General features: G+C 45.5%; 2 protein-coding genes across 19 annotated transcripts; one reads left to right on the top strand and one right to left on the bottom strand.

Annotated features, from left to right (window-relative positions):
• The first annotated feature begins 521 nt into the window (after nucleotides 1-521).
• Nucleotides 522-12306, top strand: ADCK2 (aarF domain containing kinase 2). Its single transcript, XM_010713319.4, has 8 exons — nucleotides 522-1524; nucleotides 2236-2382; nucleotides 3849-3977; nucleotides 4633-4728; nucleotides 6437-6688; nucleotides 10212-10340; nucleotides 10931-10984; nucleotides 11475-12306. The coding sequence occupies exons 1-8, from the start codon at nucleotides 601-603 to the stop codon at nucleotides 11616-11618; spliced, it is 1875 nt and encodes a 624-aa protein (XP_010711621.2). The 5' UTR covers nucleotides 522-600; the 3' UTR covers nucleotides 11619-12306.
• Nucleotides 5569-27543, bottom strand: LOC104911508 (uncharacterized). 18 transcript variants are annotated; one of them, XM_085228789.1, is made up of 16 exons: nucleotides 26971-27543; nucleotides 26101-26275; nucleotides 24836-24927; nucleotides 24489-24714; nucleotides 23259-23487; nucleotides 22132-22697; nucleotides 21178-21322; nucleotides 19721-19962; nucleotides 18483-18646; nucleotides 17017-17266; nucleotides 15897-16117; nucleotides 15094-15143; nucleotides 13694-13800; nucleotides 9669-9953; nucleotides 6201-6796; nucleotides 5569-5938 (listed from the first exon to the last, which is right to left on the bottom strand). In XM_085228789.1, exons 1-12 carry the CDS (start codon nucleotides 27000-27002, stop codon nucleotides 15116-15118), a joined length of 2370 nt encoding a protein of 789 aa, XP_085084915.1. In that variant the 5' UTR covers nucleotides 27003-27543; the 3' UTR covers nucleotides 5569-5938; nucleotides 6201-6796; nucleotides 9669-9953; nucleotides 13694-13800; nucleotides 15094-15115. The 18 variants fall into 18 exon arrangements, with proteins under 18 accessions (XP_085084915.1, XP_085084969.1, XP_085084897.1 ...); XM_085228843.1 differs by having other exon boundaries at nucleotides 5569-6796; nucleotides 26101-26270; XM_085228771.1 differs by having other exon boundaries at nucleotides 5569-6796.
• Between the last annotated feature and the right edge of the window lie 21 nt (nucleotides 27544-27564).

Here is a 27564-nt window from a genome sequence, read left to right on the forward strand (position 1 = left end):
CCCTGCTGGCAGGGGTTGGAACTGGGGGGGTGGGTGTTTGAGATCCCTTCTGACCCAAGCTGGGGGTCAGCCTCTTCTCCCAGGTAACAGCAATAGGATGAAAGGGCCTTAAGTTGCACCAAGAGAGGTTCAGGAAACATTTCTTCTCAAAAAGAGCGGTGCTGCAGTGGCACAGGCTGCCCAGGGAGGTAATGCAGTCACCATCCCTGGAGGTGTTCCAGAACCGTGTGGATGTGGCACTGAGGGACGTGGGCAGTGGGCATGGTGGGCATGGGATGGTGGTTGGACTGGGTGATCTCAGTGGTCATTTCCAACACTGTGATTCTACATTTCTGTAATCCACCAGCTCTACGGAATGACCGCATCTCAGCAGCACTATTTTTGTTTGGCATTGCTGAATTTTCTGCTTTCGTTCTCACCTTGGGCCCGGCACCCACGGCGGTGCCCAGCAGACAGCGGGACGCTGCTGAGCGGGGAGCGGCACTTTTCCCCGCGCTGCCTCTTTAAGGGGCGGGCCGGCACAGCCCGCCTGCAGCGATCGGTCGGCCCTGCCCGCGATCCCCGCCCCCCGCCCCGGCGTCCGTTGGTGGCGGGCGGGCGATGGTGGCGGGCTGCGCCGCGCGGCTGCTCCCCCTGCCCCGCTTGGGCCGGGCCGCCGGGGCACGGGGGGCGCTGCCCGTGTGGGCGGCAGCGGGCCGCGGCGGGCTGCGGGCCGGGCGCTGGGCCGCCGTGGCCTTGGCGGTGCCAGCCGCGGCCGGGCGGCGGGAGGGGCCGGGGCCGTGGCGGGCGGCCGTCCAGCCGGTGTGGGCTGGGGAGCTCGGCCCGGAGCGGCCGGCCCTGGGGCTGCTGAAGCGGCTGTGCCTGGTGCTGCGGCTGGGCTTGCGGGCCTGCGTGCTGCTACTGCGCTTCGGGCCCCTGCTTTTGCTGTACCCGCTGAGCCGCCTGCGGCCCGGCCTGGCCGCCCTGTGGCTGCGGCTGCTGCGGAGAGCGGCCGAGGCCGCAGGGCCCACCTGCATCAAGCTGGGCCAATGGGCCAGCACTCGCAGGGACCTCTTCTCCGAGGCCTTCTGCGATGAGTTTTCCAAGCTGCACGTCGAGGTGAGCCCGCACCCCTGGGGTCACACCGATGAGCTCTTGAGGAAGGCCTTCGGTGAGGACTGGAGGAGCATCCTTACGTTTCCCAGCCAGGAGCCGGTCGGCTCAGGCTGCGTGGCACAGGTGTATAAAGCCTATGCTGATCTCACGGCTGTCGCTGCACCCCCAGCCAAGGGGCTGGCACGGAGCTCCGAGTTACAGACTGCCTCTGAGGCATGGGAGGTGTCAGGCCTCAGGGGCCTCTTCTGGTGGCTGAGAAGGAGGAAGAGCGAGGGGATGTGGGAAGAGAGGAGTGGGGCTGAGCTGAGCCCCTTCGGCTGCTCCCTGAGAGGTCCTGTGAGTGGAACACCCCACGTGGAGCAGATGGCCGCACCGCTCCCAAATGCAAATCCGTCATCAGCCAGACACCTCACACCTGTAGCTGTTAAAGTAAGTCACACGTCCTCCTGGCAGACCTGCAAATGTAGAGTGTGCAGGACAAGACAAGGAAGATTCTGGTTCCGATGGAGAAGAGTTGGCTGGATATGACCAAGTGGAGCAATGCTCACTTCCCTCCGTATGCTGTTTTGGTGCTCTGGTTCCAGCCAGCTGCAATCCAGGCAGCAGTGGCCCCAGCTCTTTTCAGCACCAATACACACCCTCCCTGTGGCACCATTTGACGTGGCACCTGGATACCAGAAACTGCCAGGGCCCTATATGTATTAAAAGAATGAATATAAATTGTTTCACCTTTCACAAAATGAGACCCGTTCTTTCCTCATATGGAGAAATCTGGAACAGATATGTTCTTTCCAGCAAAGCTTATTAAAAGAAATTTTATGTTGGAGCTGTTCCAAATACTAGTCTGTACTCATGACAGGAAGGGGGCAGAAGAATGGAAGCAAGGGAAAATGGCATTGGGTGAAACTTCAGGCTCTGGGACAGAAATTTTCCATTTCAAAATTATGAAGTGTTTCTTCACAGCTTAATTCATGGCAAAATAAGAATTATTTTTTGGAGTGTCTTGTGAAGCCTCGTTAGCTCCCAGCTTTGTAGGGTAGGTTCTGTTCATTTCAAATACATCATTTTAGCTGATAGAAACGGACTGTCATTTTTACAGTGTTTTGGGAGTTGACCTTGCCACCATTTCTTCTTGCGCAGGTTCTGCACCCAGGGCTAGTCCACCAAGTCCAGATGGATCTGTTTCTCATGAAGTTGGGTAGTCACATCATTGGACTTCTCCCTGGATTCAAGTGGCTCAGTTTGACAGAGATTGTAGAAGAATTTGAGAAACTTATGCTTCAGCAGGTGTGTGCAATGCCACGTACTGAAATAAAACTGTTTCTTGCTATTGATTGACTCCTACTCCATCCGTGTTATTACTTTTTAGATTAGATGGAGGTTTGGTTGTTCTTTCATTATGATCTCCTGTAATCAGGCACATAAAATTACTGTAGGACAACTTATGTGCTCACAGCATAAGGAAGAAAAGCTACAAAGAAGCTTAACAATCTTTAAGAGACTTAAAATTTGTTTTATGACTTGAAGTGTATTTTCTAACAAATTGGAGCAGCAGGTTAGCATAACTGCAGTCCCTTCTGCAGTATTATGAAGGAAAGATGAACACTGGTGAAAGACCTCTCTAGAGGAAAAGAATCTCTAAACAAGTGCTCATGTGTTTTTCTCTATTATCCTACATTTAAATTTACAATCTGGTTGTGCCGGTCATGTTTCCTAGCCTTGAGGAATACATAATAGCATAATTAACCCCCTTTTAAAAGAGGTATTATTCTGCATTGTATCATCATCAGATTGATAGCGTGAGCAAAGTTAAACTTTGCAAGTAGCTCTGAAAACATGTGCTGAAATATCCTTACTGCCAAATTCACAAAGATTTCACTACAGAGTTAATTGTTTAAAAACAATGTTTGTTAAAATGAACGTTATCTGCTGATTACATTTTTTGTGTTTAGATATTGCAATCTGAAGTCTTTTAAACTCTGAAAATTTGAACTGTTTTCTATTAGTACGAGAAATCTTGCACTAATAGAAATCCATGTAAACTATATTCAGATGTGACTGACGGTCATTAGGACTAGTTTAGTGGGACAGAACTCTTGCTGGACTCTGAAAACTTGGGATAAGGAGAGTATCTCATTGGCCTGTTGTCATTTTTCATTTCCCTTTGAAAGAACAAGAATTATGTCTGGGATATTTCCCACTGCCCAGTGAGGGAAATGAGGCGAGGTTATCTTTCCTCCCACATCTCGAGCAGTGGTGGTGAACAGGTTGAGAAAGTTCTGTCCACCCTAGCCCTCAGTGGGGCTGAGGCTAGGGGTTCTCATAGTATATTATTTTGTATGTGTTATATTAAATTTCCTTCTGCTCCAGCTGCCCATCCATCTGTTAATTGAGGCTAGGGCTGCAGTTCTTCTAGCCTGCCAGCCTACCTCGCTATTTGGACAGTAATCTTTGGTTCCTTCTCACCCTTGAAAATAAGGCAGTCCTGGTCTTTTCTGAGACAATATGCCTGTAGCATTTCTCAGGTATTTTTGAGATGCTGGGTTATGTGCCACTCATTACTCAGTGTGTTACTCTGTTCTCCCATGAGGGAGGCTATAAGCTTGTAAGAAGCATCACTCTATTTTAATTCTGGCTTTCTGACCGTGTTTGTTGGTATTGTATATTGCGCTCTACAGACATATCCTAATAAAAGGTCCCAAAGATCTAATTGCATCTAACTCCCAATCTGCTTTTCCTTTTTCTCCTTTGAGATCGACTTGCACTACGAAGCCAGAAATCTGGAGCGCTTCTGTCAAAATTTCCTAGATGTCGATTTTGTGAAGTTCCCAACTCCTGTTCGCCCTTTGGTGACAACAGATGTTCTCGTGGAAACATTTGAGGTAAGAATTGCACAGTCTGGGAGCAGTGGCAGCAGGGAGAAGGCCCTCAGGGGAGTGCTAAAGATGCATCTTTTGAGAAGTAGCAGTCACAGACAGGAGGGTGCTCTTTTTTGCTTAAAGAGATGGGTGTCCTTCTTCAGTGCCTCTTCTACTTTGTTTGTAAACAGTGCATCCCAGAAGATAGATGGTGGACAACTCTATGTAGAAGTGAACTCTTGGCCTGAAACCAAGCAGACCAGCAGTGTGTGCAGCCACCATGTGCTTGCCTGTGCTTTGCAAGCCAGCATAACGCTCCAGCTCTCCTCTGGGGTGGGTCAAAGCACGGAGTTCAGCAACCCAACGCTATCTGATGCTTGCCTGACTTTCCTTGCGAATGTTTGAGTCACAGACCAAAGCTACTCTCAGCCCTAGTTTTTGTGCATGCAATCCTGATAAGGGTGTCTCTGCCCCAAGCTGTGTTGCACACGTTTTCTAAAGAACAAATCCTTGATGTTCTCATGTTTACCATCTTGTTAGGTACAGTCCCAATGAGCTGGTCCTTTCAAGGTTATTCTTACTTCCTTTCCTTATCTCTCAGCACGCAGGTAAAGTTATGATTGCACGTGGGACACAGGGTGTATTTGATTCCAGGTCTTTTTTTTTTTTTCTTCTTCAGGAGAGTGAGCCTATTTCGCACTACCTACACGCAGAGGTTGCCACAGAGCTGAGGCAGAGACTCGCAAAGATGGGCATGGACATGCTCCTAAAGATGGTAGGCACTTGACAGAGGCTGGAAGTGAAGGTTATTTTCCTGCAGAGTCTTTTCTATTGGGGTAATAAGACACTGTGGCTAAGGAGAGAACCTGTTTACTCCCACATCTTCTCCCCCTGGACTCAAGACACATCAGTGCCTTTTGGAGCCAGCTCATGGATGTCAGGTATTGTGATAACCCAGGACTTGGGCTGCCAGGTGCACTGTGCAGCTCCTGAACTGACAGAGGGAGGGTCTGTGCTTCACATGCGATGTAAAACATGACCTGAGTAAAGCCTGGACTACATACACCACTTCTGCAGGCTTTGATGTGGAGCACCTTTAACTGCAGAAGGGAGATCTGCTTGCATGTGGTAGGGTCCCACTGTGAAATGTGATCAGAGTATTGTTTAGCAAACCCATTGATCCATTTAATGAATATTCACAGATTGCCCAAGTGCTGAAAAGTGCCACATAATTAGTAGATGCCACGTTCTCTGCAGAGGGCTGTGGGTGCAAATCACTGGGAAAAGAGAGATTATTCAGTTATTCACTCCTATCCCAAAACTATCTTTTTATAGGGAAAAACTAAATACGAAGTAAAGAAAAAACCTGGCCAGATACAGCTTTTAATTCAGCTTCTGACTATCTAGTTCTTTCATGGCCAAGATAATGCAGGGAAGAGGTGCAAATAACCTCAGTGCTGAGCAAGTGAGCAGCAAGTGTCAGGTAAAATTCAGCTGGTTCTTGCAATATTGTGCTAAGGCAAAAGGGAGGCTTGCAGTTATAACTTCACATAGTGTGGTAGCCTCAAACAGCTTTTACCATTCAGAAGAGCAGTGGTAGAACTACAGTAGATAGTTTTATGCTAATGTTAGATTTAATTAGCTCTGAAAAGCAGAGAAATTACAGCAGCTTCTGATAAAGATGTATTGAGTCGCGAGTATAGGACTGTAAATATGAACCTATTGTTTGTACTTCCTTAAAACAATGAAATGGACATAAAATTATCAGAGGTTGTTTTTTAAGCAATATCCCCCAAACCCTCTTATTTTCGCACTGCTGTAATTATTTACATGAGAATTAGACAAATGCATAGGTGAAGAAATCTACCAGGTGCAAAATAACCTCCTTGGGGTAGAAAGTCTTGCAGCCTCAGATTGCCAGGGATGTTATTGGAGAGGTATTGCCTTATGCTTGCCCTCTTGCTGTTCCTTTCTGCTGCTAACTGCTGTCGGAGACAGAGAAGTGCTGTGTACATTTCTTTCCTTTTCTAACTTCTTTATTTTTAACCTATTTTCCTTACTTTTCAATACAGCTGTAATGTATGTTGATGTGCTGGAGTAGACAAAGGTAGCCATGCACTAATTCCCATACCAGTGAATGGCAAAGTAACTGTGTTACTTGTTGCCAAGGCCCACCACCCTACACTGAGCGTAGGGCTAATCGCTGGAGAGAGCTGCCTGCTGGAACTCCACGCTGTTCTACCTTACCTCTCACAGATGGGCAGGATTGCTTCACGCAGCTCTGCTGACTCTCCTAGAGTGAGTAGCACTCACACTCTTTCGACACAGTTGATCTTTGCCAGAAACCATTTGCTTTGTTGCGAATGTCACACATGAACAACAACAGGGAACAACAGACTGCACGAATCCATGCTGTCTGCCTGGGGCTTGGTGCGGGCAAGTTTGTTTGGAATCAGCTGCTCTAAGACTTGCTCATCTTCTAGGTCTTTGTTGACAACTTCGTCCATGCCGATCTGCACCCTGGGAACATCCTGGTGCAAGGCACAGCCTGCGTCAGCAGCAGCTGCAAAGAGCAGACGGCCATCGTGGATGTGTGTGACACCCTCGTCCTGGAAGTGCAGCCACCCTTCAGACGGCTCTGCCTGGTGCTGCTGGATGCAGGGATCGTGGCGGAGCTGCAGAGTGCTGACATGCAGAACTTCAGAGCAGTTTTCACAGCTGTGGTGCAGGGCCAGGTGAGGCTTCTGTCATGGGGTTAGGTAGTTGAGGTTGGGGAATGGAGACAGCTGGAGAGCCCAGTGGCCAAACTGTAGTTCTCTTTCTGTTTTCCTTTACAGTCCTCCCTAGGGGGGAAGAGCACTCTTGTTAGCTTGGAAAGCCTACCAGACAAAGATGCATGCCTGAAGCAACAGGCTACTGAAATGGTTTAGTTGCCCAGGAGACTGAATGTGTTTGACAGAAAGCAGCCACTGCCCCTCCTTGGTTTAGAGTGCTTCTGGTGCCACTTACGGCCACTTCGGAGTTGCTCATACAATCATTTGAGTTTTGTGATGCCTCCTATAGCTGGAAGAAGAAGGCTTCATCAACAGGCTCCACTTGATTGGGCAGCCAGTAGCAGACCCTATCCACAAGGCTCCCTTTGTTGTTGTCCTTGTTGTTCTAACTCTCACCCGTAACTTTTGATTTGCTCATGGCTATTCTTCAAGGACAGGTCTCCACACTCTACTCCTTTCTTGATAAAGAGGACAGTGCCTCCTCCCTTCCTTCATTACCTGTCTCTACTGAACAACTCGTAGCCATCAATAGCCACACTCCAGTCATGGGAATCATCCCACCAGGTTCCAATGACAGTAATTACATCATGATTTTCTAGTAGCATGGTGGATTCCAGCTCCTTCTGTTTGTTTCCCAAGCTGTGTGCATTAGTTTAGAGGCACTTCAGCTGGGCAGCTGGTCTTGTTGCTTTCTTGGAGGATAATTCCTTAATTCCTTTGAAGTATTTCCCTTGAGTTTCCCTGTTGCCTTCTCCTATTGTCTCAGTGGTCCCTGGCTTGTTAAGATTTCAGCTGTGCTGCAATGGTGCCAGTACATCTCAGGGCAGCAGGTTGAGGGCCCCACTAGCACTGTCTTCCTCTAACCTAGCTAACCTATCCCATGCTTTATTGCAGGTAGGCTCACTATCATCCCCATGCTCCCTTCAAACCTAGTTTAACACCCTGCAAATGAGCCCAGCTAGCTTCTCCCCATGGACTGCCTTGCACCTTTGAGAGAGGTGAATCTCAACTGGTTCCTGTAAGCCTGGTCATCTAGGCCATCCCATTGTCAAAATACCCCAAGTTTTTGTGGCAGCACCAGCCAGGAAGCCAGGTTTTATGGATTGGATCGTTCCAGTTCTTTCAATGTCCTTACCCAGTACAGGAAGCAGAGGAGATGATCTGTGCCCTCAATTCCTTTAGCTGATGTCCCAAGGCCCTGAAGTCCCTTTTGATGGCTTTGAACTGTGTGTAGCTACTTCATCGCTCCCCACATGGAAAAGCAGTACTGCATAATGATCTGTTGGCAGTACCAGGCTAGGGAGTTTCCTGGTGATGTCTCTCCTTTACCTGAGCTCCAGGGAGACCTTCTTCTCTAAGGGGGTCTGCCTGAAATATTGGGCGTTCAGTTCCCTGCAGGGAGGAGTCACCTACAACTAATACCTGTCTCTTTTTTGAGGATGTAGCCTTGATACTGGGGGAAGGAAGGCTTTTCTAGTTTTAGTTTTGGTTCCTCTAGCGTAGGTGGGCTGTTATCACCCACAGACAAACATTCCACCCCCACAGCCTCATAACTATTGTATGAAGGCAGCGGGGGAGCAGAATGGGCGAGGAGCCCCAAGCAGGGACTTGCCTCCATCCACTCTTCTCATTTAAGTTCTTGTCTTCAGGCTGGCAGTGAGGGGATACATGCTGCCACGAATCTTGTGCTTTCTTCTGCGGTAGAGCTTGTCTTTTTTTTCTTTTTTTTTCCCCTCAAAACACACTTTAACCTATATATTTCATCTTGTAGCCTTGCTGTGAGGCTGAGGAAATCATTCACGTGCTTGCATCTCACACAACTGTTTTCACCTCTGCCACATGGTGCCAGAGAGGCTCAGGCACTCTGTGCAGCTGGATGGCTGAATGTTTACCTCGGAGTTCAGCCTGGGTTTTGACATCCTTTTTGATGAGTGCAGATAGTCTATCTCTCTGTCAGGTGGATCCCATGACTGGGCTCTCTATTCTCAGTGGGTGCTAATCCTGCACTTAGACTCAAATGAAACCACCTACAAACCTTACCTCTGCAGCCTACAGAGTGCTTGCCCTCCCTGCTCACCCTGCCTGCGTGAACGGCCGTGCAAACTGCTGCACCATGCCCTGTTTGTCCATCCTGGGTACCATGTTCCTGGTTGCTTGCGCTCCTTAAGGGCTGTCTTTGTACGTGTGGAGGGATTCCACCATCCTTCCTGGCTCCACCTGTGCTGTTTCAGAGCTGCCTCTCACTGGGGCACTGCACTTCTGACTGGGATTTTAGCTGGGATTTTAGTTTTGTCTCACTGGGATAGGTTCCCCAGTGCCAGTCTCTGCTCTGAAGCTGGTTCCCTCCAATTCTTCCAGTTTCAGGCTCTCATTTTGGAGACTATTTTTGCTGGAGATAAAGGAATGAATTAAGATCTTAATCTCCTACACATTCCCTTCTGCAGCTTTCTGTGCCTTGCTCTGCAAAAGCTCATATGCCACCCTCCATTTTGCTGTTGTGTTGGTGCATGGCCAGAAGAGGCAGCAAAGGAGGTAGAGGGGTCTGACCTCTCTGAGGCTCCTCTCTGTGGAAGAGGAACTCCCCCTTCCCACTTATTTGAAATACACTCTCAGATGGGCTAGAGAATCCAGTGCTGATGTGTCCTGTTCATTTTGTGATAAAGCAGTACTCATAATGGCATGTTGCTGTTTCTCAGCTGTGGGTTGGATGGCTTACCAGTGGATAGGAGGAACAGATTTTACCTCAGTTTGTTTATCTACTGAGGCATACCCAGGAGCTGGTGCTAGAACCCATGCATTCAGGCCCATCTTGTGCTGCCAGACTTCTCAGCCATTAAGCCAAAGCTGTGATCATTTGATTACCCATCCCTTGTGCCTCACGTTGGATGTATTAAACAATATGCAGGTGAAAAAACTTGTACACCAAATCTCATTGCCAAACCTGGGGCCTCTGGCTCCGTCCATTGCTGTGAGACAACTCGTCCAAGAAGAACTGTAATTTCTCTCACAAGGGAAGCTCGGATGCTGCTCTTGCCATGCTTTTCTCACCAAATGTGCTGGCATCATCACTTTCCTCCAAAGTGTGTAAATGGAAGGCTGAACTTGGCCCATAGGGAAAGGTTAGAGGATGCTCTTCATTACACCGTTATCTCCTCTTGTAGTCCTGCTGGCTTTCTTTTCCTCCCTGAAACTTCTGACTGAGAGATGATCTTTGTTATATCTTCCCCTACAAGAAAAATAGAGCAAGGTTCTGCCAGATATTGATTAAAACTTTTGGCCCAATTCTGCTCTTTCTGCACCTGCTTCTGTTGGTTGCTTGGGTGTTTTGCTGGAATGGGAGAGCGCAGCCCTGGGAGTTCTCCCTGCAGTTTGCCTTCTCCAGGAACCTTTGCAGCAGATGTCTTTCAGGGTTGATTTCCAGCTCCAGACCTGCTGGTAACAGTGATCTAGTTCCGCTGATTCTTCTTTTCCACTTGTTTTACAGGGGGAGAAAGTGGCAGAACTGATTCTTCATCATGCTCGGGCCAACCAATGCCAGGATATTGAGCGATTCAAAGCTGAAATGGCAGAACTAGTGACCAAAGTTCGAAGGAACACCATTGCCCTAGGAAAGGCAAGTCCACAAACCATATCCTACCCTCATGTAGGTGTACTTCAGTGCAGCTTGGCTTTTAAAGTGGTCCAGATGGAAAGGCCAGCTGTGATTCCATCAGTACCATGCACTACTTAGTGTCTCAGATGAAGTTAAGTCTTTAAAATCTCTTCTTAATTCCCTCTAACTAAAAACGAAACCATGTGTGTTTAATTCTGTTCTTTAGATCTCTAACATCTGCAGTCCTTTTTGAGGAGTCACTAAATTGTGTGTGATTCTGTGATTCTGTATAAACCTGATGTTACAGCTTGTATCCTTTTGGTAAAGGCCAGCCTGGCACTTCATAGAATGTAGTACAGACGTATTGAGGAAATTAATGCCTATCATGTATTGCTGTGAGATGTTTTCAGCCTTATTGGGCTGGCAAATAAACCGAACCACGGGTCAGAGCTGAACTCCTTATCCTAGGCAGAGTGGAAAGGATCACACCTTGTTGGCCATCCTCAGCCCAGTAGTCTTGTCCCACCACTAAGACTAAGGGCTAACAAACACTTTGACTCCTACCTGTCGTGCATGTGGCTCAGCCATTAACTTTTCCTTTTGTATTCCAGCTTCAGGTGGCAAATCTCCTCTCCAGTGTCTTTAAATTACTGATGACGCATAAGGTGAGGAGCTGTCACAGTCTGCTTTCAACTGGAAGTTCACTGGGGAGGGAGAAGTACTGGGATTGCAAGGGACTGACAAGGAGGGGGACTCTAACTATAATTTTTTAGTCTCCTGGTGTACCTTCATGCAGTGATAGCATCTGACCGGGAGCTGTTTGTATACAGACAGAGCAGGGGGCTGTTTCCTCTGTAGTATCTAGAGCTCTTTTGTGGCCCTTCAAAAGGTGAGCTGCCCCTTACCTAACTGCATGTGTTCAAGCAGGTTGGATACTGCCATGGTTTAAAACCACATTAGCAGTAGTGAGTAATCCTAACCTTCTGCTGCTCTAGTATGGAAAATTACATGGAAATGAGAAATAAACTCTTGGGTTGTCTTAGGGTGCTTCCCCTGAGCACCTGCTTAAGTTCTCCCCTACTTCTCTCCCACTTTGCCAGAGCTCATACCTCTGTGAAATGAGCTCAGAAGGTCTGCTGTCTCTTGTGCTTCTAGGTGAAGCTCGAGAGCAATTTTGCTTCTATCATCTTTGCCATCATGGTTCTGGAAGGTCTTGGTCGTTCACTGGACCCTGAACTGGACATTCTAGAGGCAGCTAAACCACTGCTCATCAGAACTGCAGCTTCTGTCCTGGAATAGACATTCGTGGCTGCTGCCCTCTCATGGTGCAGGGTTACCTCTGGTGCCTGTAAACTGACAGGAGGAATCTGAAGGTGAGAACATTTCCACGTGTCACGGGGAAGTGCCACGTGGTGGTAACCCTCCATACCCTGCCTTGAATCCTATCAGCCAAGCAGCAGGCATGGGATCTTCATGAGGTCTGTTTCAGAAGCCTTTCTTTTCCAGGAAGATTTTGCACAGATGGAGAGTTCTGACTCTTACAATTCTGCGGTTCTATGAGCTAATATGCTCTGGTACCTTTTAACTGACATATCATGTGTCCTGTGTGCAAAAGATCACTGTGGGCTGATGAGGAAACCAGTCTTAATTGTCTAAAAGTCTTTAAGATGTTCAGTGATCAAATTTGTTTTGAAATAAATTGGGTTAAATATTAATTTGCTGGCTGATCTGTCAATATGGTATAAAAAAAAAAAAAATGATTCTCTAATGCCACCTAAGCAAGTAATTCAGGCTGAAAAAAGCCAGTAAGCCTTTTTGTCTTTTGTACTTCTACTTTTATTGTAGAAGTGCCCTGAGCTCCTGTTCTTGGTCATTTTGGATGATAAAAACAGACCAGTATATTGATTTTTTTTTTTTTCAACTATACTGTACAATAATGTATGTATGGCAGCAAAACTAATTCCATAATAAAAACAACTTTTGGGAATACTTGTACTGGTCTCAGTTTTTGTTGAAGCTTTAAAAAAGGCTTAAGAAGGCTTTCTCCTTGCTGTGCTGTCCTTCCTGCCTCCCAGCCCTCACCCTGTGCAACTCACAGCCTTAACTCATATGTAGAGGTGTGGTTTTTCTCCTTGGGCAGTTTGCAAAACAAGGAGTCCAAACATTTTCCTACAGAATGGAAAACACTGTGAATGTTTAAATCAAATTAAAGCCAACAAATGAGCTACATCACATAGCTTTTACAGTCAGTTATTTTAATAAAACTCTTAATGTTATTTTATGGCCTTATTTTTATGGTAAGATACGTCTATGAATGATTGGAAATATTGTCATGCTAAATGTATTTCCAGATATGCTTCATGTGAAATTGCAGCCACACACGGCTCTGTGCAGTTGCCTGTTCTCAGCTGGTTAAGCAATGAAGAGAAAGCACATATGCAGATGATCTGTTTAATGGTGATTATAAAACGATGATTAATGATACATAAATGAAGTCTGAAAAATTAATTTAGAGTTCTGCTCAGTGTATTTCATGCGCTTCCATAATGAAATACTCCATTTCCAAATGCTTGAGGATAAAAAGCAGCAGCAGAGTTTAATGGTAGCTTTCAAACTTTCTGCTTGAGTCTAAGCAGGCTCAGACTCAAAACTAAGTATGCTATTGTCCTAAATAGTGCATGATTTTGAGTAAATAACTCTGTCTTCATTAAAAAAAAAAGCAGAACAAGCAACCTCTGAACTTCACATTGAAGATAATCTCCGCTTGCTGCCAGCACCCCATCACCCAGCAGTGTGTGTGCCCTACTGTGTGTCTGTACCCAGTGAGTGCCAGGCACAGCACTGCAGCATGTTGCAGCCTGGGCTCAATCCCCATCTGTTATGCAGCTCTTAGGCACAACCACCCGCATTTGCACCAACAGCAAATATCAGCCAACTTTATCCTGAGGTGAAATAAAGCTTAAACCAAATGGTTTAAGAACTTAAAAAAATAACAAAAAGTTAAACCTAAATATAAAGTAAAGGCTTTATCTTTGTTTCCTGCTGCATTTGTTAAACACACAAACCTCAGGATGGTTCATGCTTATGGATCCTGAAATAACAAACACTCCTTTTAGCTACGAACACCTCAGAATATTTTGTAACCGCCTGGATGCCTTAACCTTCATTCTGTGGGGGAAGGCAAAGCACATACCCCTCAGTTATCTCTGCAGGAACACAGTCCAAAACTTAATGATAAGAAATTGTTGGCCATGCAACAGATTAAGCAGAATTTCAGAAAAGAACTCGCAAAAGGGATTTCTTAACCTTTTTATTTTTAGAAACTACTATAAATGAAAACGTATTCCTGTAACAGGGATGAATTTTTATAATACCTGTGCTCTTGGCTGAATGATATTCCAGAAAGTGTGTTACGTGTTTCCAAGTGGACACAATGTCAGGCTGCAGCACTTCAATTTTGTGTCCAGTTTGGCTCTGGGTGCTACATAAAACAAGGTATCTCACATATTTTATTCCCATTACTTCAGATCTTAGCACACATTTATGATAAATAAGAAGTCCCTTTAATATAGCTCTGAGTGCCCCAGCAAACTGTGCCACGTCCATTCTCTTTTCCTAAATACCCATATGAATTAAATCATTTCACTGCCCAAAGCTGATGATAATGGCATTCTGTGACACCTATATTTGACGCTCGCATTTTATATGGTGACAACCATAACTTCCTCCTCCCTTTTGTGAATGAAGGCACTGCTACTGAACAGAGCACAATGCATCAAACTCATCTCATCTCTCCTTAACGTTGTGTAACAGCGTCTCTTGGTGTGCCCTATTTTTTCTATCCCGGAGAGGGAAAAAGATGGCAGCTTATCCATGGGAGCATCTGACACTACGTGCCTCACTATCAGAAGTGAGCAATGCACTTAAACTGAGGCCAACAGGAGCAAGTTACACCCTGGACTCCAGGTGGTAACTCTGTTTTGCCCTGCAGTGGGAATGGGGAAACTTGCGTAATGCTGCTGGCTACCCTGGTTTCTTACACAATTTGTTCACCCATTTTTCAATTTACCATTTTGTAGCATCCTTCTAATTATTTGTGGTGTAGCCTATTTATTCTGATCGTGTGCCCTACCTGCATAGATATGCCTATCTTTCTGACATAAGATTTCCAGCTTTTGGAGATAAGCGGGCCAAAAAATGAGATAATAGCAAAATAGAACCCACCACTGGGTTTGGGTTGATTCTCCAAAGACAGGTATTTCAGAAAATTAACATTTTTCTCACTGTAATGCCTAGAAACTGTGTCTTCTCTTAGGTTTTCTTTAAGTCACTCTTCCTCTAGGGAAATGGCCTACATTTTCTGAAGAATACTGACAGTGGAAGGACCTACACTCACTTGCAGTACAAGCTGGATGTTCCAAGCTGCCTTACCAGGTTTTTGGGAGCAGATCTCACATTACTGGATTCCTGCCCTGCCTCCTACAGCAGTTCTGGACCTACAGCAGTTGCTGGGGGTAACCCAACTTCATCATATGTATGGACTTCTTTCCTATGGATCTCTGCAAATCACATGCAGTGGGACACTTGCAAGTGTCAGCTGCAATAATGGAAATAGCAGTGGACAATTTATGCTGTATTTCAGCATGTACATTTACATTGCTGCACTTTTTTTTTTCCCCCAACCAACTGGTCTCCAAGTTCTCCTTCCCTGTACGTCATAAAACACTAAGATTGCAAAGTAAGTCACATGACAGCACCACATGGCTTTACTTACTATTTAATGCTGTCCTTGACCTTTAAGAAATGTGCTCTCCTGGTCCTGTTCTGGAAGAAACACAGAAGGGCAAAAAGTGTTCAGAATTCAGCAGCGGAAGCCTCTCCACGCTTGTATTTAATTCCTCTACAAGCTGCTATAGCAGGACATAATCTGTATCTGTGCCTTCTACCACTTGAGAAACTCATTCCCAGGGAGCTCCTTCTGACCTTCGTGTTTTTCACTTAGTAAACTGTGTGGCCTGCGCTCTCACTCAAGAAATTCCTTTCTCTGTCATTTGCATCTTGTAAGCACTTACAACCTGACATCCCTCTGCCAACTTCCAGCTCTTTTGTAGCTCTACTCTGTATTGTCCATGATACTGCCATCAGTCCTAGACTACAAAACTAAACAGTACAGATGCTGACTCTGTGGGCTCCTACAGAACTGGCCCTTTTCAGATGCCTTTAGGGCAGGATGGCAGCACTCTGGCTATTAAATACCACCGTGGCTTTTGGTTGCAGAGATGGGACTGTCAGTGGAGTTGTTGCCTATGCCTAAAACTGAACAACAGTCTGACCAAGATGGAGCCTATGCCACAGACAGCTGGACCAGAGCAGTTACTCCAGGAAGAAAGACTTGTATGGGACAGAGCAGCAAAAACGCATGCTGGCTGCAACGGAAGGGGAATACATGATTTCTCCATGATTTCCATTTGTCACAACTGCATTCTTGCACTCAAAGTGCAGCACACACACACATCAATATGTAGAACACGTTTGTGAACTGATCAAGTGCCTGCTTACCCACTACAGTTTTCTTACTCTAGTAGTGATGCTCGGAACATCAAAAGATTCTGTTCTCTGAGGTATTGCTGGAGATCACAGTGTCTTTGGTCTTCTTTTTGCATCTTCTCATGTAAATGATCTCTGTTCTGGAACACTTTCCTTTTGGCAGCCTGGTGATGCTTTTGTTGCCTGTCTTGCTTCTCTAAGTCTTGTGTCAGCATTGTCTGTCGTGACTGCATTCTGTTCCTCAAAAAATCCTACATTAACAAAAACAACACTTGCAATTGTGCAGCCAGCTTTAAGTCTGAATTTCACCCACAGTTATCACTGCAATAATGGCATAATTGATTCATTTATTCATTTATATTTATTAATGACATAGGGGTCAGCAAGTCTGCGGATGAAATCAAGCTGATTTGTCAGCTGATACTTCAAAGGGATCTGGATGGGCTCAGAAACTAGGCTGATGTGCACCTCCTGAAGTTCAACCAGTCCAAATACAAGGTGCTGCACTTGTGTCAGGGCAATCCCAAACATCAGTAGAAACTGAAGGCTGAACAGACTGACAGCAGCTCTACAGAGGACTTGGCAACACTGATGGAATAAAAATTGGGCTTAAGCCTGCACTGCCTGATTGCAGCCTGGAAAGCCAACTGTGTCCTGGGCTGCATCAAAAGATGGGTGGCAGCAGGGGGAGGGAGGTGATTGTCCTTATCTACACTGCCCTCGTGAGGCCCAATCTGCAGCACTGCATCCAGGCCTGGGGACAGTGACACAGGCTGCCCAGAGAAATTGTAGATGCCCCATCTTTAGAAGTATTCAAGGTAAGGCTGGATGGTGCTTCGAGCAACCTGATCTAGTAAGAGATGTCTCTGCCATGGCAGGAAGTTGATCGAGATGACTTTTGAAGGTCCTTTCCACCCGAAACCATTCTATGATTCTATGATAATTCTTTATATGCAGGAAGACTACTCCCATCACAGATACAGATTAAATTCCTATCTTTAATCTTTATGCACGTTAAAGAAATAATAGTTTTCACGTACGTCTCTCCAAATGATACAATTATACTGGATATACAGGAGAGAAAGATAAATACCCCAGATGGTGCTACTGCTGGAAATACAGTACAGTATTTCCTTGAGATTTCCCTTAGCAGCCTTCCTTTTTCTTGTTCAAAGCTCCGCTCATTGAGTTCTGCAAGAAGATTCTCTCTCTGCAGTCGCTGTGTATGCAGGAACTGCAGCCTCTGATTTAACTTTCTGTTCTCCTCCTCTGCCAAGAAGGATTCCTTCTTGCTCCTCTCTGATTGAGCAGCTTGCAGCAGTGCCATGTGCTGCAAAGCTCTGTTTTTGTGCTCCAGCTGTTTCTCCAACCCTTGCAACATTCTCTGATACAATCGCTGCCTGTTTACAAAACACAATTTCTCAGAAAATAAAAGCAATTAAAGAAAAAGTGCATAAGATGTTAAGCAGACATTCTGGCCAGTAGAAAGAGGTGATCGTGTCCCTCCTTCCCCCTCTTTCTCTGCTTTGGTGAGGCCCAATCTGAAGCACTGTGTTGAGGCCTAGGGCCCCAGCACGAGAAGGACATGGAGCTGCTGGAGCAGGTCCAGAGGAGGACTATGAAGATGTTCAGAGGGCTGAAGCACCTCTCTTATGGAGAAAGTTGAAGGAATTGTACTTTTTCAGACTGGAGAAGAGGAGGGTCTCGGGAGACCTCATCACAGCCTTCCAATACATGAAGGGAGCTTATAAGCAGGAGTGGGATCAATTTTTTTTTTATATATAGTCTGATAGTGATAGGACAAAGGCATTCCTAAAAGAGGGGAGATTTGGTTAGATGGTAGGAAGAAGTTTTTACTAAGAGGATGGTGAAGTGTTGGCACAGCTGCCCAGAGAAACTGCAGTGCCCCATCCCTGGAGGTGCTCAGGGCCAGGTTGGATGGGGCTCTGGGCAGCCTGAGCTGCTGGGTGTAGCCCTGCCCATGGCAGGGAGTTGGAACTAGACAACCTTTAAAATTTTCTTCAACCTCAACTATTCTATGATTTAAATATTCCAGGACTCTTTGTTAAGTTATGAAGGTTAAACCTGTATCCTAAACAGAGGCAGCAAACTGCCCAAATGGGCTGGTGCCTGATGTTGTCAGCTAACTGCAGTCACATTCACATGAATGCATAACCTGGTAGGGATGTGTGTTCTTGGCCCTGAAGACCAGGAGTGAAGGAAACAGACCATAGGGACCAAACTATAGGGAAAAGCCAGGCAGCTGGGTAGCTTCATGTATTGCTGGTGGTGCCACAGGAGCAACAAAAGAGATGGAAAGAAGTAGGCCATGGGGGCAAGGACCTGCTAAGGGCAAGGGGTAGGGGAGGCAAAAGGACTCCAGCTCTGAAGATGAGATCAAAGGGAATTTGCCCTCAAGCTAATGCTAAAGACTACAGCTGGTTTGCACCTACTCACTCATGCACCAATTCATTCCCATTAATGAATCTCCCTGAGCACTCTGCAGAGACTAGCATAACATGCCATGTTCAGAGACTGAATGAAAATGCAAGGGAGTGGGCACTGTCAACCATTTGATATTTATTTCCAAAAAAACAGTTGGCTCTGGTTTATTACCTCTGGTTGTTCCTGTGCAGCTGACGTCGGACAGCATCTGCCTCTTGCTGCTGCTGCCTCTTCAACTGCCTCTCTTCCTCTTGGTGCCTTTTGTGCTCAATCTTGGCCTTGTTGAGGTCCATCTCTTCCCACCTCTCCTGAGATGCACTGTTACGCACAGATTTCTAAGGAAAAAAAAAAAGGTATTACAGATTCCTTATCAGATATTGTTAGAAAGAGAAATATCTGCCTCCTTTGAGCAAACACAAATCCTCCTGCAGCTCTAACTCTCTGTTGCCCAAGATTTCTGCCCATAGTCAAGAAATCTTGCTGTTTTCTTCAATAGTAGCCACATTTCAGTACTGGGCAATGTTCCTAATTTGAACTTTGAAATACACTGTGCTGTGTGAAGGAACACTCACAAAGCTTCTCTTCACAGATACAGTGCAATATTTACTTCTGTTATCCTTATAATGCCCTACCTGAGCTAAACAGCAAGGAAACCACCAAAACTCAAACGTGTTCTAGTTTACATTTCTACGTGTAATGCTATAATGTGATGAAAAGTACAGCAATAATAGCAGAGTGGGCAGGGATCTCCAGCAAGATCCCCTTACTTCCACTGCCAAGCCTTACACGAGGTCTGGGAAGTAGTGGATCCTGGCTCCAGCCCTTCTGGTCACTCAGGTACATTACATGCACCTGAGCTCCCCTGGGTTGGCCCTGCCTTCCCACCAGGTGCTCAATCACTGTCTCAAGCCATGACTTAGCATTTCTGCTACACTATGGCTGTTAAAAGCTAAAATAAAGTTTACACAAAATACTTACTCTCAAATGCTTTCTGCCTTCTACTCCGAGCAGCAATTGGCATGTTTCTGCCACTAGGCACTCTTCTGCAAACCAAATGTTCTCCAGAAAGAACTGGAGGGAGACATCTCTAATATCATCAGCTAGGAAATGCTACAAGACCTTCAAATCATGTCCACTGCCTCCCTGTTATTACTGTCCCTGCCAGTCTCATTATTTAGGAGAGGCTCTCAGAAATACTGAGCACAAATAGCAGAAGTGCCCAGTTCCTGTACACTACTGAATCCTAAGTGGAAACCTTACCCTTCACCTTATGCATAAACATTATTCTACATGTGCATATTTTCTGTTGCAGCAAAAATCTTTGGGAAGGAGATGAAATGGAAGTATAATCTTGACATAAACAAATCACCCAGTCCTAATAGCTAAAAGCTACTGGACCAAATACTTACTGAAATGCTTTTGTCTTTTAGAAGACTTAGATTTGTGAATCTCCCAGCTTGTGCACTGGAGGTACTGCGTGGTCTCTGTACACGCAGGGCTGATTCGATGGCCAGGCTGTCTTTCTTTAGTGACTGATGCACTTGGTCAAAGAAGCTTTGTCGCTGGAAAGGACACAAGGCACTGGCTCCCACAGAAGTGCTCCTTTGGGAAGGTTGAACTGGAGCATCTGCCACTCTGGATTCAAAAAGACCTTTTAAATAAATTAGAGCAGGGACATATCAAGTTATAGGCAGCTTATAAAAAGAAAGAAGATTTAAAAAGTCTTTTCACGTGAGATATGTTCAAGCAAGACTTTTATAACAAGTATCAATGTTTTTCCTCTGACAAAACGAGATGTTTCTTAGCCTCCACAGAACAGGTCCCAGTGCTCCAAAGAACAAACTTGCCATTGCAGTCAAGCATGATTTTTATAGGATCACTTTAAAACAAGATAATTGACTACACTTACAGCTACTCAGTTTAAGGGTTTATCTACACGTTACTTCGTGGACAGGCATGAGATTCTTCTGCCAGTGCTCTGAAATAGCCAAAAATGATAAATATCTTGACAGTGCAAAGCCTGAGCTATGAATCCTACTGAGAGACAGGAGAAATCAGCACTTGCACAACACTGCTAGCACAGTTCCCTAGCTTTTGGGTAACTAAGAACGTGCACAGAGCTTGCTTGAATCTTTCTGATAAAGACAGTGTAGATTGAGACAGCAGTTATTGCATGGAACCATGCAGGAACATCAGCTGGGAGGAAATACACCCTTATGTTTGACTGCATTCTCCCTCAAACAGCACTGACACTGAGCACTATGAAAGCTGTAGTACTTGGAGAAAGCTTTAAGCCTCCAGAAACCTCAATGAAATGCTTGCATTTATCCCAAAAGTAGCTTAAATGACAACAGTACCAACTCGATTGAAATCATGATCCAAAATCTTTTGAATGAGAAGGGAACAACAGTGACATTGTGAAGCAAAAATGTTCAGCACAAATAAGAAAAGGGGTGTTTCCTGTACAATGACTCTGATGAAATCATTTTGCTACATGCAGTCATAGCTAATACTACAGATGACTTTTTAAAGCAAGACATTTTTTTAAATAACATTTGTAGTAAATGTTACAGTAAAAGTTAAGAAAACCCCAAAACTGCTACTGTAGTAGCTTCAAAGGCAAAAAAAAAAAAAAAAAAAAAGAAAAAGAAAACCAAACCCAAGTCACTCCACCTTCCATCTGGAAATAGTCTCACCCTGAGAAAAAAAACCAAAAACATCTCAAGCCAAACTACCATTACATCTAGGATGGCATTGACATTTTCTTTTCACTCATTGAGAACTACGGCAGTAGAACATTGTGGCCCCCCACAATGATTCTGTGTGGAAAGCCTTATGTCTGGATAAAACAGCTATGAATTCATACCATGTTTGTGTTTAAAATGAGCCTCAGTTCCAGCATCCTGCTGTCTGCTGCCTGCTTCTTCCTTGTGGACTGACTTCATCAACCAGCTGTCTGTGTTGACAGCAGTATCAACCATTGTAGCATGAGCCATCTCCCTCTGAGGACTCTAGAAATATGAAGAAATGCAATCATGATCTGATCTGATGAGAAATAAGTTAGCTTTGTGAACTTAGAGTGAAAGATCCTTGCAACTGAAGTTCGGGAAGAATTAAAACAAGTGGGGTAGAGTTCTTCACTAAAGAAACAAAGAACTCTTAAATAGATTAATTTCTCATCATCTTCAAACAATCTAAACGTTGGCCTGGAATTGTGTAGAGGGGCACAAAATAGATCAAGCCAGAGAAGCTCTGACTGGAAGGCAGCTGCATTCCAGCTCTCACAGAGCAATGGGGCAAAGCTTGGCAGTTGGTGCACGTTAGCTTCCTCCTTCCTGATCCTCACCTCGTGCTCCATTCACAGGCACCAAATCAGCCACTAACATCACAAAATTCACTTTTGGTCTCTGATTCACAGAAGTGATACTTGCACCCTGGGTGATGAAATATTCTCATATAATTATGCCAAGGACTGCCCTGGTATGGAGGAATCCTTACTATAATCCTTATCTGGTATGAAGTTTTTCATCTGACACTTCTTTGTGCCTCTTTCACACAGAGGCAGAATGTGGAAGAACTGGGCTAAACACCACACATCCAGTGACAAATAACAACAGCTTTTAACTCCTTCCCAGGTCAAAGGATTAGGAATACAACTGATAATAAAGTCAGTCTCCATTCTTTAGGAGGCATATATAAGGGTCACATCCAAAGAAATTAGTAATTTTCTGATACCAAGAACAGAAAATGTAAGCTAACAAAAAAGAAATTATGCACATAGCAGACTACGTGTTAAGAGATAGTATGAAATACCTTTTACCTTCTTAGGGCTTAAAACCTCACTGTCCTCTTCCAAGCAAGACTGAGCATCTTTTGGAAGATTTTCTGTCATCAAGCTCTTTTCATTTTCTTCTTCCTCTCTGGAAATACGACCTGAAGGGGAAATCCTCACTTCAGACAGCTGCTCTTCTATTTTCTTGCTGAGCTCTTCTTTACTCAAGGATGTTCCTGGGATGAAGAAATTTTCTTGCTGCACTTTGTGCTCTGTAGGCTGTGGGCTTTCGCAGGCTGCAAGGCAGCAGTGGGGAACTAAGGTACACCTACAGCTGCACTTAGTGCATGGCCGAAGTGAACACAGCCCCTCTGGCCAGCAGTCCAACCCTGAGTGGCCCTGTCTGTAACAGCCTGAAGCTCTGTAACCTGGTGCCACAATGTATGGATAATCCAAGCTTGACTCCACCACCATCTGCCTGGCTGCCAATGGCATCTGCAGTTCTAGGATGATGCGCTCACTTAAGGGCAGAGGGATCCACAGAGCTTGGTCAGAAGATACCTCCTTAGTTTGCCCATTCCAGAAATTCACAAGCACTCCTTTTCTATTGTGTGCTGAGCACATTAAAAAAAAAAAAAAAAGAAAGAAAGAAAAGACAAAGAACGTGTTAGAAACATATCAACCTGTGTGATGTCTCTTCTTAGAAACCAGATGATAAAAATGACTGCCTGTGTTACAGACAGTTTTGTTACAACTTATATGAGTTTTTTACTTAGAGGTTTAGAATTTGACCTCTTGAATTTCCTAAGAAAAGATGTACAACAGCAAAACTCCCACTAGCCACAGTGAGCCTCCAGAAAAGCTGGAAACCAGACTAACAGCTTATCAGGTGAAACTCATAAGGGCCAGGAATATTTTTCTCCTCGTGTTGCCAAGACCCCCCCCCTCTCCCAACAAAAACCCTCAGTTTAGGTTTCCATTCACAGAAGAAAGCAAAGGCTGGTGCTAGGAGCTGAAAAAGTTTGCCACTGGAAAAAATACCCACAAACCAACCGGGAAGAGAAACCAAGAAGCAGTTGGAGAATTTTTCACAGTTGAGACTGTTCCATCTTTTCTACATAGCGGCCATCAACTGAGGCAAGACTAGTGCTAGGAAGGAAGGCAGTACCCCATACCTAAAGGTGTCTTCTTGTTCTCCATAACCTTGAGCACAGTGCCCGGGCCAAAGCGCTCAGTGTTAGCCTCCCATGGGGCCAAGACTCTGTCTCCTGGAGCAAGGCACCGCTGCGAGGCATCTTCGTAGTGCAGAATGTCGTAGAGAGGTGTTTCCTGCATACGAAGCTGCACCTTGCCTTTCAGCGTGCAACTTTTGTCAAATTCAATTAAAAAACACTCCCTGGAGCCCTACAAGAGTAAAACACGCAGCTTGCAAGACAGACATCTGGGTCCAATTAACGGCCAAACACAAGTGCTAAAAGGGAAATAGTAGAAATCCCAGGAAGCAGAATGTGATCTGTGAACGTAGTTATCCTCAACCACCAGGTTTTTCACTGTACTGTATCCATACTGGATTTTAAAAGTAATTAAAAAGCTGTGGCTTAAGGGGCTTGACAGCCTTTCTCTTCCTTTCTTTGGGGACTTAGATTTTAGTAGGTTTACCTGGCTCAGAAGAACACAGTTAGCACTCTGAGGAAGAAGCTCACCAGGAAAATCATCTATCAGAAGAGCAGCCAAAATAAAATACTAGGTATGATGCAGCTAGTGACAAGCAAAGCAAAAGGATAAGAAATGAGGGAAGTGTCATAGATACCATAAATTCGAATGCTTTCACTTAAGCTTCCAGCAATGGGTGTGGGGCAGATTCTACTGCCAAAATCTCAGCCTTCTCTGCAGATCTGGGTGCATTTACATGCTGATGGCCAAAAGCTATTCCATCCCTGTACTGGGATCACTATTTATTTAACTAAACAGTGAACTGGAAAAATGAATTGGATTTTTAAAGAAAGACTGCAGGAGACATTTTCTATCTGGTATCCTAAATCATGTCACAGAAACACAGAAGGAAGAGATCAATGAAAGCCCTCAATTCAGTCAGGAGAAATCAGTTCCTGGAGGTGGACGTTTTGAATTGCTATTACTAGTAGACAATTGGGAAATGAAGGACTTGTTTAGTTTGACTGTCTCACAACCAAGGAAATTGATTGATTTCCAGGCTGCTTCTGCTTGCAGAACTCTTCCAGTAAATATCCCGTCATCATCAGAAAAAAAAGAAAAAAAAGATGAAAATAAGATACCGGGAGAGAACTGTGCTGTATCACAGGAGAGCAACTCTGCACCAGGGCTATGGAACTGGCAAGCCATGGCAAGGGCAAGAAAAAAAGACTCACTGAACAATAAATAACTACCTTCACTTGTTGTGCGATGTGGCCCAGGTAGTAATAGCCATCAGCTTTCCTCCTTGCCAGCACACGAGCCCCCCTTATAAATCTGGAAGCCTCTGGGGATGAGTGAATGAAGTTCCTTCTTGCTGAGGATATCAAGGACATACAAATAGAATCTGGGTTCCATGAGCAAACAGGAAGGCTGTAGAAAGCAAATACAAGGAGACCCCAGTAACAGTTCTGCAGCTTCCTGTAATGAAAACAAACCAAACCCATATGGGATCTCTCCAGCCCCCGTCCCTCATAGCTGCCTTTGTTTCCTAGCTTTTTTCTTTCTCTGCATGTGACTAATAGACAGCTTTTGAACTTACTGTGTTAACAGACATCCTGGCAGCACAGAGCCATAGAGAGCTTTACTGGCTGTGTGACAACACGGGACATGTGAGGTGGGCATGGAGATTATCTGGAAGTGGGAAGAAGATGGAAGCACAATATGAACACTTAAATAACACTTAAATCCTTAAGCAGCAACGTTACTTATAAAATGGAAATTGCTTTCCAGTGTGGTACTTCTCTCTGATTTAATTATCACATCATTTCTTTTGCCATGCAATGCTGTTTTAGCTGTACTCTCATCACAAACTGTCTTGATTTTAAGAAACCAAGTAGCGGAGCGATGTGGCTTGGGGAGGAGGATGGCATGTGAAATGTTTGAGAATGATGACAAAGGTAACGAAGTGCCAGGGACAATGAGAAGAGTGAAAGACAAAATAGAAGGAAGTAGGGAAGTTGTGAGGACAATCAAACTATGAGCTCCATATCACAGCATTCAGTTTTTGTGAAAAAGAAACAAAATGTAACAAACTTATATTGTATTAATCAAGTGTTAAATAAAAACAGTAGTTCAATAGTTTGCCACTATTCCCTGTGAAGTGTTGCTGAAATCATATTAAGTCTGTAACAAAACTGACGAGCAGGGAAGTAAAAGTCCCATAACTACACGTACCTTAAATCTTTGTGATTTGCACATGTAAGCTCATGTTATGTCAGCTGAGGACTGTTAGATGCAGCAGCTTGGGATGTTGGCTCATTTAGAAAAATACTATCCGTATATTATCTTTATATTTAATTAAAAGATGGCATTCTGCCACCCTGCCTATAGGTAAAACAATATCGAAGTCTATGAATGAGAGTAGGCAGACAAAGCTGCCAAGTCACCCAGAAAAGAAAGCATACAACCAAGGCCTGGCACCTGTGCTTTCCTCTGGCACCTCCAGCTGCCAGTGGCAACTTCTTGCATGTGCTGGTTGGCAGAGTTCCCTGGAGCCACTGCAGAAGCAAATACTGCTAGGCCAAGTTAAACCTGGATTTGACCACAAGTGTCTGTGACAGTGCCTTTTGCTTAGAAGCTATGGGGAATGTTCCCTTTCCTCTCAGACAAAGACTTCAGGTACAAGTAGTGTACAATTAGAAGGGTGGCTATGTCAACATATTGCCTTATGCCACCACAGAGATGCCAGATTTACTTAGTTTATAAATTATCAGGCAAAATAAGGCCACTGGAGCTCCCCTCCAGTTCTGCTAGATGAAATGCCATCAATAAAGGTTCAGGAGGGATAACCAGTATGCACTGTACCTTTGCAGGAGCAGCAGGGGGGGCCATGATCACTTGAGAGGACCCCCCACTTTGTCTGGCAACTTCCTCCATGATCTGTTGCTTGCCTCCTTCACAGGCAGAATCTCCCAGTGAGCACCCCGTGGGCACTGGACACAGCCTGTTCTCCATAAGAAGTTGATGATTTCCTCCTATTCTGCAAGTACATCAGTAAACAGCTACACAGATGGGCGGGCTCCAAACACCGCAGGTAAGCCATATCTGCTCAGGGTAATGCAGGTATACAAGGAATCCATTCTGCAGAAGTTCCTTAGGCAACATTAGGAGTTGGCAACACCGGGGAGCTGGATGTGCTGACTCAAAGAAACAGCAAGGAAGGTGGAGTGAAGACACTGAGGCCAGGCTTTATAATACCATGATCGGGATGGGAACTTGATGGTATTGTGGGACCAATAAGCCTCACTTTTGCTACCCTGAGCCAACAGCATGCCATTCTTTGGCAAAACACCATCCTCTGGGTGAAATTTGTTCACTGTACCCTCATTATGAAACCAAACCACACCTCCACCCTAAAAGCAACCTGCCTCCAAGGTGCAACCACTGCTCACTGAGCTCACGCTCTGAATTTCTCCGTAACTTTAAAAGCGAGGTGAGAGAATTTTACACCATTCATAAACAAAGGTAGGTATAAGTGGAGTCATTTAAAGTCCACGTGAAAAATAAAGAAATAATAGTACAGAAATGGCTTAAGAGAGGGAGGATGGATAGCTCTGGGATCAGCTGATGGGCTGAGGGCTCTCTTCCCTCCACAAGGACACGTACTGGCGCTTCACCAGGAAACTTAGAAATCTCTATAGCGTTGCTTTTACAACTTAATGTGAAAGTGCTCACCTGGGCGAGATGTGAACTCCCTGACAGGGCATTTCCGTACTTCGCCAGGTCACAGCAAGGAACTCCCTGCAGCCGAGGCGGGGCTCAGCGGTACAGCAGGAACCCTACGGTTCACCTCCGCACAGCAGCAGCACCAGCTGTGCGCACTGCGCTGCCGCTTCTGCTCGCACACCTCGCTGCGCCGTGCTGGGAGCGCCCCAGGCCGCCTAGCAGGCGGGAAGCCCCGCAAGATGCAGCTGAGGGCCGTCGGGACAGCGGCCGGCCCGCACCTGGGCAGATCCGCACCGGAGCGTCCCCTCCCCGTTGCTGCGCGACTAGACGCCGTGGGCTGCACCAACTGCGTCGCCTGGAGGGGAAAAAAGAGCGAGCTTTTTCTTCATCTCCCTTCTCAAGCCGCCTCCTCCTCGGGTGAAACGCTCGCTGCAGAGCCTGGAGGGTCCCTTCGCTCCTTCCCACGTATCCCCGTGGGAGATATCAGCTCTTCACAGCGAGATGCCGCCGCTCTGTGTGAGGCGGATCGGACCGATCGGGATAGCCGTTGCTTGGTGGGGCGGAACAGACCAATCGAGGAAGCCGTTGCTTGGTAAGGAGAAG

This window comes from Meleagris gallopavo, chromosome 1, assembly GCF_905368555.1.
Source record: "Meleagris gallopavo chromosome 1, MGAL_WU_HG_1.1, whole genome shotgun sequence".
In the NCBI taxonomy this organism is placed as follows: Eukaryota; Metazoa; Chordata; class Aves; order Galliformes; family Phasianidae; genus Meleagris; species Meleagris gallopavo.